Source organism: Dipteris shenzhenensis, chromosome 26 (assembly GCF_047967505.1).
Source record: "Dipteris shenzhenensis isolate YYH24624 ecotype China chromosome 26, Dip_SZ_1.0, whole genome shotgun sequence".
Lineage (NCBI taxonomy): Eukaryota > Viridiplantae > Streptophyta > Polypodiopsida > Gleicheniales > Dipteridaceae > Dipteris > Dipteris shenzhenensis.
In genome coordinates this window covers 10,496,223-10,505,789 of record NC_141621.1, presented here as the reverse complement: position 1 = coordinate 10,505,789, position 9,567 = coordinate 10,496,223, and the positions used below count along the sequence as shown (strand labels likewise).

The 9,567-nt window shown below is 40.3% G+C and overlaps 1 protein-coding gene across 1 annotated transcript; it reads right to left on the bottom strand.

Moving 5' to 3' along the window:
* Positions 1–340: 340 nt before the first annotated feature.
* Positions 341–3,978, bottom strand: LOC147884653 (protein NBR1 homolog). The gene is made up of 6 exons (XM_087397646.1): positions 3,732–3,978; positions 2,543–3,225; positions 2,313–2,433; positions 1,896–2,204; positions 817–1,671; positions 341–712 (listed from the first exon to the last, which is right to left on the bottom strand). Exons 1-6 carry the CDS (start codon positions 3,747–3,749, stop codon positions 584–586), a joined length of 2,115 nt encoding a protein of 704 aa, XP_087253772.1. The 5' UTR covers positions 3,750–3,978; the 3' UTR covers positions 341–583.
* Positions 3,979–9,567: the final 5,589 nt, after the last annotated feature.

The window sequence follows — 9,567 nt, the reverse complement described above, 5'->3', positions numbered from 1 at the left end:
CACCAGATATGTTCACATTTCCACATTACATAACACGAACAAGCTGAATAATCTAACTCGTGCCCCCAACATCCACCAGAGACGTTCACATTTCCACATTACATAACATGGACAAGCCAAAAATTCTAACTCACATTTTCCACTAGTAATTTTACACGAACCATAATAATAATTTTATTCAAGGTGTCTCAAACATCCAAACATCCACCAGATATGTTCACATTTCCACATTACATAACACGAACAAGCAGAAAAATCTAACTCGTGCCCCCAACATCCACCAGAGACGTTCACATTTCCACATCACATAACATGGACAAGCCAAAAATTCTAACTCACATTTTCCACTAGTAATTTTACACGAACCATAATAATAATTTTATTCAAGGTGTCTCAAACATCCACCAGAGATGTTTTACATTTCCACGTTACATAAACGTGGATAAGCTGATAATTGTTTCCCACATTCTTCAATCCTACTTCAACTTTAGCTCACAACTTGCTACTTAATATTTTCCCAGTTATTTCTAACAAACATCTGCTTTGCCAATCTTCTTGGCATTATTGCTAGCTTGTTCACAAGCTAAACATCCTCATTCCATTTTCCTCCAGCTTTCTGCTTCTCCATTTCCACCAAATTCTTCACAACAAGTTTGATGCTACCCTCGTTTTTTATCAACAACCGAAGATTGGTGCGTTCATCACTGAATCCCTGAAAGAAAAGTAAATAATAAATGAGTTTTTCCGACTAAATCTACAAATTTCAATGTAATAAGATTCAGAGAGAGCATGAGGAATCACAAGCAAAAGACTTACCATTTCCTGAAGGTCCTTGAGCACACCATCCCATCCAGCAGCAACCAAAAGATCATCTAAAGTACGCTGCAGGTCTTCATTGTTCTTTTCCAATAAAAGGGCATTCAAATCCCGATTCTTGAAGCCCATGGAATCCAACAGCTTCAACTGCACCTCTTGTTCGTGGTTTGTCTTAGACACATCTTTCATTATATTCTCCACAAACTGCTCTTGCAGAAAACCTGTTTGCTCATTTGAGAGAGTCTGCTTTTCAGCAGCAGCACCCTGAAGCAAAATGTTATACCATTCCACATTTTCTACTGGTTTCTCCACCACAGAAAATCCGTCCAGTTCATTGTTCACCATGTCAACATTCTGCTCGGCTTCCTTCAGAGCTACAGAGATGGCATTTTCAACATTCTGCTCAGCTTCCTTCAGAGCTACAGAGATGGCATTAACATCAGCAGCTGCATGGCCCAACACCTCTACATTGAGGTTCTTCATGCCAGAATCGATACTAGGCAGCACATCATTTCCTTCTACCTCTTTGACTTCCTTCGTGTCAAAATGAATAGTGACAGACGCTTCATGTCCTTCCCCAGAGTAGGACCCTGTTTCTTTGCCTTTCTCAGTACCAAGAATCACAGCTTCCTCAACTCTTTCAGTTTCCTCGCCTCCTTTAAGGGACTCTTGCAACTGAGGGGATTGCTCACCTTGGGGAACGACCTGTATCACCACCCATACTCTGTGGCCAAATTTTTGCCCTGAAGGTGACATTAAACGCCAGTGTGACACATACCGTCCGGCCTTTTCCGGTGCAGTAAGGTCAACAGATACCTCAACATCATCCTCACAGGGAAGGCCACCTTCAGGTAGCTACAAGCCAGGAATACAAAGAACCTTGTCAAAACCAAAACATTGATCGAACATGTCGAACTTAGAAAAAATAAGTGAGTCAAATCTGAGAATGACATTAATCAAGGATAAGCATGCGTACATATAGTTTGACACCTGACTTACATCGCTATGCAATATATGTGTACTAATTGCCATCCTATCCAAAAAACATTCAAAGACAAAAGAGTTCTCCATCTCTATACCTCCAGATGCACAGCGTCTTGGGAGCTTAAAGCATCTCCTCCAATAAAAACGAGCTGAGTATTCCGAGGCCATGGAACTGTGCCAGTATTCCTCAAACACCAAATCTTTGTAAATTTAGTGGCAGGAGCCAACTCTGTTCCGTCAAAGATGGTCACATCCTTGACAAATCGAGCATCAAGCTTCCCAAACATTTCACCAGGTTGACTGAAGGACGGAGGCTGCATGCGGAATGGACATTCAGGCTTCCAACCATATGGCCCACGAGCGAAGGAAGGCCTGGGTGGTGTGGGTCCCATATGATGTCTCATCTGCGAAAACCCAGCTCTCGATTCAGAGAATGGAATTCACGTCCAAAAAACATTCGGTACCCTATAAGGCATTTATCCGTACAAGAACTGAAAGGAATTCACACTCACCCCTCTTGCAGGGCACGGAGGATGGTGAAAGCCTTGATGCACAGGGTGCTCTATTTTCTCATAGTCCGCTTCGTTTCCGATGGCTTCGAAACAACTCGAGCAGAGGTCGTAGTTAAACGTCCTACAGTCGAAGAAAGCACGCGTTACGATCATGCACAGCTTGCACACGAAGTTGTATTATTAGAAGGCGTTAGGGCCTGTGACTACTGGAAACTAATAAATAAACTCACTTCAAAGACTTGAAACGAGGCCCTTCGATCGGACTCATCCCGCAGCCGTCGCACTGAACACCTCTATGAAAGGTGCGATTGGAACTTCCCCTCCAGCCTCTACCTCTGGGATGTAGACCATGCTGGTGCTTGAAAGAATCACGATGAGTGTTCTCAAAAGTGCTAGCGTTAGCACGAGCCTTGTCATGTGTTGCCGCTCCACCCTGGTGCAAGAGTGTTTTCAAGAACTCGTTGAAGTCGTCTTGCAACTTCAGCAATACACCGGCAGGCAATCTCGAGCCTACAAGCTGCGAAGATTTGCTCAAGAACTGCCTGACAGCGTCTGCGGTTGCTTCAGGGAAGACCATCTTCAAGAAGTTTTCAGCGTCAGTCGATAGTCCAGCAGCCGCACGAGTGGACGATTCCGGCAATTCCTCACTAACTTTCACATCTTCACGAAGTTTCACGTCCAGACGGAGGGGATTCAAGCGTTGAACAAGGCAAGCGTCCACTAAGTCATGGTCATCAGCTAAGGTCACCACGTCGTTCTCTCTGTCAACATACGTGACTACAAGAGCAGCAGTAGGAGAAATTTGAAACAGCTCCCGTATTTTAGCCTCCAGTTCTTGGATGGAGAGCACGATTCCAGTTTCTTCGAAGCGTTCAGAGACGACCCATCTGCGAAGAGTGTCCTCGAACTTGATCTGCAACCAAAGGCAAAGTTGTTCGATGAGAAAACCTGAGATGAGAAAAATACGTGAGGAGGATCTAGACGAGTTCGAATTAGAGAAGCGGTTACATAGTCTTGCACATGAGCATACATCTCCTCTAGTAAAGGATCTACAGCTTCAGAGACAAGTACAAGTTACAGAAGAACCACAATTGTTACTTCTTGCACCTGTGCGTGCATCTACTCTAGTAAATCTAGTAAAGGATCTACAGCTTGAGAGACAAGTTCAAATTGCAGAAGAAGCACAATTGTTACAAATCGCACCTGTGCGTGCATCTACTCTAGTAGATCATAGGTGCAAGCAGGCATCTACTGTGGAAAAAAACGGCGGAGCCGTCATCTAAAAAGGTATTCTAATACCAAAGGAGAATCAGAGCCGATGAGAGAACCAAATTATCGGGAAAAACTCACTCATCAGAGCAAAGCAAAGCGAAAGAGAAAGGGAAACCGTAAGGAAAGGATAGGCAGAGGAGGAAGTACCTTGAAAACGAGCGCCATGGATGCAATGAAGGGAAGGGGGGATGATGAACGGAAAGCGAGGATTTGCAAAATCCAAGGTGAGGAGGGGGGGCTCCGGTCGCAAATCCGGCGGCACAAACCCGAAGGGAAGCTCACAAACAGGAGCAAAATCTGCAGAAAAGATCGTCGAGCACGACGACAAGGAACAACGACGACGGAAATCGAACAACGACGAAGATTCAGACGCGTTCCAGTGAGCCGCGAATGCCTTTCTCCTTCCCACCTTAGTCCTTTTATAGCCTTCCTTTGCTTAAGAGTCGGTGTAAACTTGCCTTGCACTTCACGTCCCCCCCCCCCCCCCCCCCGCATTTTTTTTCCTTTTCTTCATTTTTTTTTCATTTTTCTCATTTCTAACATCAACCATCTAGCACCTTCCCCCACACATTTTTTGTTCTTATCCCTACCCTTACTTTGTTTTTTTTTTTCCCTTTTTTTAATTTAATTACCTTGTTCATCTCTCTCGCATCTTCTTTGAATATCTCCCCCCCCCATATGCATATTCCAAGTCCATGTTCCCATGCCGTGCACATGACACGTGTCATAATATCGAGACCACTAGTAAGAAATCGCTTAACCCATGAATAATACCCTAGCATTATGTATCTAAGTCCTCCTGCCCAAACCTTGATTTTCGTCTTCTTGTGAGTAAGAAATCGCTACACATATGAATAATACCCTAACATTATGTATCTAAGTCCTCGTGCTCTTAAACCTTGATTTTTGTCTTCCTTCATGCAAACAACCTAGGAAGCAACATGATATTACACCCCAACGAACATTCTTATGTACTTTACCATTTATTATCATTTCATATTTGGGCTCAACCCCACCTAAAGGTGTTTTCTTGGGCTAAGAAACTCCACTCCAACACCCATTACACCACCGTGGCAATGGGAGACGTTCTTTATACTAATTCAAGATAGCACCTTTTGGCAACGCTAATGTCAACCACTCACTAAAATATGTGAAAACTATTTTTCACAAGACATGCACTTAATACATATGGTGGCATCACCTACATTCCTAGAACATATTTTTACATTTTGATGCCTCTGTAAACTTATACTCCATCAAAAGTTTATATTTTTTTATTAAACATATTTTTTTAATACATACTTAGTTACATTTGATGCTTAAAAGATGCATACTATGTGGGTGCACATGGCATGTATACTTAGTTACATTTGACTCTTAAAGGGTACGTACTATGTGGGTGCACATGGCATCTCCATATGGAATAAGTGCACTCCCTGAGATCATACCATGTCTTTTAAATTAGATTCCCTCAAGATCAAAATGGACAAATATCCAACACCTTCTAGTCAATCCTGAGTGGGGTTGGAAATAACCTCGACACACAAAATGCATGAACCAACTACCATTTCTCACATCAATCCACACAATTGACCCACAACTACTTCACTTACAAAGTAACAACCACCCTTTATTAGTAGAGGGAGCTACTAGGTGGAAATTGGACCACCACCAAAGAATGAGACACCATGGTGTTGATCAATGAAATTGCATCCCTTGCGAACCTTCATTGAATAACATAAACATAGAAACTTCTCATTTCATAAACATGAACATGTGCATGGCAAACAATCAAGACAAGAGACCATGGAGCAGCACTCTTGGTATAATCTCCTCCCTCTAAATGATGGTTCAACATTTTGCACCCAGGGTATTTGCAATAGTATCTTGGAAAACATACGAGACAAAATCGGTATACCCCAAGATGGCTCCATCAACCCAAATAATTCAAGCCTTTTTATTCCATAGTCAAAGTTGACCAAACAATAACATAAATTCATGCCTTGTACTAACATAATTTGCACAAAATTTGCCTATGGTCATGAGATCGCTCGGTTGACACATCGATCAAAATTCTCAGTTTGTCCATGTGTCACCCTCAATTCACCATATGTACTCAATGCACCATTTAGATTAAGTAGCAAATACCATATGATTGTATTCATGGATTATTGCCACTAGTCATCACTAGAGCCACTCAAGACACTAAGGATACAAGCTAGGCAAGCATCTTGGCCCCATTAAGATCATTCAAAATCACTCCATCGCACAATAGCACCAAGCATCTTAACCCCATTAGGATCATCCAAAGACAGCCATGATGTGAGTAAACAACCTTAGCGATAAGCTTGCGTAAGCATGACAAGCTAAATGTAGAACTAAATTCTCTAAGATCCCCATTGCATCTAGTGTGCTTTCACAAGTCCATTTTGCTAACAATGGGACTCCCCTTGGTGATTTAGCCTAATTATAATTTTGGTAGGACTTTCTCTCTAGCTTCATGAAATCATGTTTTCTTGAAAGGTTTGAAGACATGTGTGCCACATCCCATTGGTTCTCTTCAATTAACACAAAATCATTGATTGTCTTTGGGGTATACTTTTATTTGCATCATTTGTTGTAGGCTTTTTCTTTTTTTTAATACTAATTCTGACTTTATCTTTCTTACGGTCTTCACTCATTTGGAGTGGTCTCTTAAGTCTCTATATCTAATTTAGGTGATGCATTTGTGGAATCTAAATGAAAGGGAAGGTTTGAAGGACTTAGTATGATGTAATGCTTATCATACTTATGATTTAGGTGGTGCATTGGTGGAATCTAAATGAGAGGAGGGAAGAAAGTAGGGGAGAGATGTTATAGAAATTGTAATTTCGATAATTCTTGCTATGGAAATTATTTCAAGTGTGACTATCGCAAAGTAATCCATAGGAGTGCACCAAACGCGATGGAGGTCCTAGTGGATGCTTTGTGTGGTTCAATTGAGGACACCTAACTAACCTATGATTTGCCATGCTAGATGGTCATTATTGTGGGTGATACCCTATTAGTACTGATGTCGCTATTGTTATTGGTGTTATGTTTGATTATTCTACTTTGAGCGCAAGTATATTGGGATTGATTGATTTGTGATTCATTCAATTTATTGTTAATAACTAATGCAATAGGCGGCTTGAGTACACTTGATGGAACTAATGACGAGGATTGGAATTAGTGTGAGGGTACAGATTGAGGTGTCGCAAATGCATAGCATATGGCCATGGGCCAATATTATATCTCATTGGCATTGTAAAACCTTGGGCAATATTTGTGATAAAAGGCCTAAACCATTTTTGGAAAAAGCAAGCCCAAAGTGGCTTTGTAAAAAGAATGGGACATGATTCGTTGTGGATAAAGTGAGCCCAAAGTGGCTCTGTAAAAGTAATCCCCTACTTTGGGAAAAAGGATGTTTTTGGATGTACTATTTTTGGCTCTTTGCCTTGGAATATGCAATTATAAATACTCTAGATGGGAAGAAAATGCCACCATCTAGAGGAGCAAATTGGACCCCATGCAGTATTGCTCTCTCTTTTCTCCACCGTGAATATTTCCCAGTCGCGTAGCTCTAAACTCTGACATATTGCAAAGTCATCATGGCATGATGGGTAATGTTGAAGATAGATGTAGAAGGCACAAAAGGGGTATTTATGGCCTCTTGAGTCCCAAATCTCCCTAAAGGTTTTCTTTAAATTAAAAAAAGAAAACTTTGAAGTGTGATTAGACAATGGTATACGTTTGTTTTTGCTGGCTATAGATTGATAAATGCCACTTATTACTACTCACATAATAAGGAAAAGATTTAAAAGAGTTAAGTGTTCTATTTGTTACTATTTCTCAATATCATATTGGTATGGGACGGTATAAATATTGAGCAATATGACAAATATGGTGTTTGCACCAATAAATGTGGTATAATACTTTCTATGGGTATACGATAAATATAGTGTTTCTATGACGAATATAGTGTTTGCACCAATGAATGCGGTGAAATACTTTCTATTGGTATGGGATAAGAATAAAAATAGCCTCTAAATTGTTTTGATTTGACTAAATTCACTATCTCTTGGTTAATGAGGGTTTAAGTCTCTTAAAGTAACATTTTGACCATTTGATGATATTTGAACCTAAATGCATTTTTAATCATCAGCAAATCACAAACCAAAAAGGAAATGTTTATGTCAAACATTTGCTTAAGTTTAAGGATCATCTGAAAGATGATGCTTAGTGCATGCCTGAGTAGTTCTTTCAAGCTTCTCCAAACCTCATCAATTCCTATAATCAAACACCCAACTAAGGTCACTTGCAATTCAAGCAAGAGGGATGTTACAAAATTTGTATTTTGATAATTCTTGCTATGGAAATTATTTTAGTTTCAGTCACGTGTGATAATGGAAAAGTAATCCTCCATAGGAGCGCATCGGATGTTAGAGGAGGTCCTAATGGATGCTTTGTGTGGCTTAGTTGGGGATGCCTAACCAACTTGTGATTTGCCATGCTAGATGGTGGGTATTGTGGGTGATTCCATGTTAATACTAATGTTCTTAGTGTTATTGGTTTTATGATTGATTATTGTACGTTGAGTACAATTATATTGGGATCGATTGACTTTGTCATTCATTCAATTGATTGTTAATAACCAATGTAATTAGTTGCTTGAGTATAGGTGATGTAATTAATGTTGAGGATTGAAATTAGTGCAAGGGTACTGATTGAGGTGTCACACGATGCATAGTATATGGCCATGGGGCAATATTATATTTCATTGGTATTGTAAAACCTTGGTCAATATTTGTGATAAAAGGGATAAAATATTTTTGGATAAACCAAGCCCAAAGTGGCTTTGTAAAAATAATGGGACGTGATTCATTGTGGATAAACTGAGCCCAAAGTGGCTTTGTGGAAGTAATCCCCTACTTTGGGGAAAAGGATGTTTTTGGATGTACTATTTTTGGCTCTTTGCCTTGGAATATGCAATTATAAATACTCTAGATGGGAAGCAAGAGGCACCTCTAGAGGGGGCAGATTAGACCCCATGCTGCATTGCTCTCTCTTTTCTATCTCTTTGTTCATGATTTTGTTTATGTTCTCAGTTCATGAATGTTTCTCGTATGATTAATTACTAGTTTTTTGTTTCAACAGAATATTGCACAAGAAAGATAATAGCACACTACTTGTGTTATGAACATGACGATGCATGTATACACCTTTACTCCTTAGAGTTAAGGTTAGAATGCTATCTCAAGTCAGCTTCAATTTTCACAAGTGGAGAAGGTGATAATGCAAGATTTGTTAGGCCAAACTGGTGGATTGGCCAACTAGTAGAGTTTTTAGAGAGTCTAATGGATTTGAAGGCTTTTTCCATGTAGCGGGGAAACCACTATAAAAGTGTACCTCAAAAGATTTCAATGATGAGGGACCCAGTTGGATTGCTACAATGGAATAGGATAAATTCTCCATTTGATGGTGTTTTATGCTAGGATAGGAGAATATGTTGGAATGGAAGGCCACCCCTTCATACAAGCTCAATTTGATGCTATGGAGAGTAGTTATATCTAAACTACCAGTGAGGAGTCGATTAAATAAATGGAACCCCAAAGTATCCCCTATGTGCCCTTTCTGCAAGTCCAGAAGAGAAACCCATTTCCACCTACTATGGTAGTGTGCAGTTGTTAAAGGAATTTGGTGGAAGGTTTGTGGGTGGTTAAAGAAAATTCTTATCTTTATTAATCCAACTTGGATGATGGCCATCCTTTGTGATAAGGCCCAGTAAAATGATGCCTTCAATGGGGTATATGAAACCCACTTGCAATAATTATCAATCTCCTACTTGACCCATTTTGCATAGTTCAGGTTCATCCGGTAACGGTGTTGCCGGATCGGTTTGGCATCATCCTTAAGGACAATGCTGTGCTGATTAAATTGAGGGTCAATACCCTTCATATCCGTA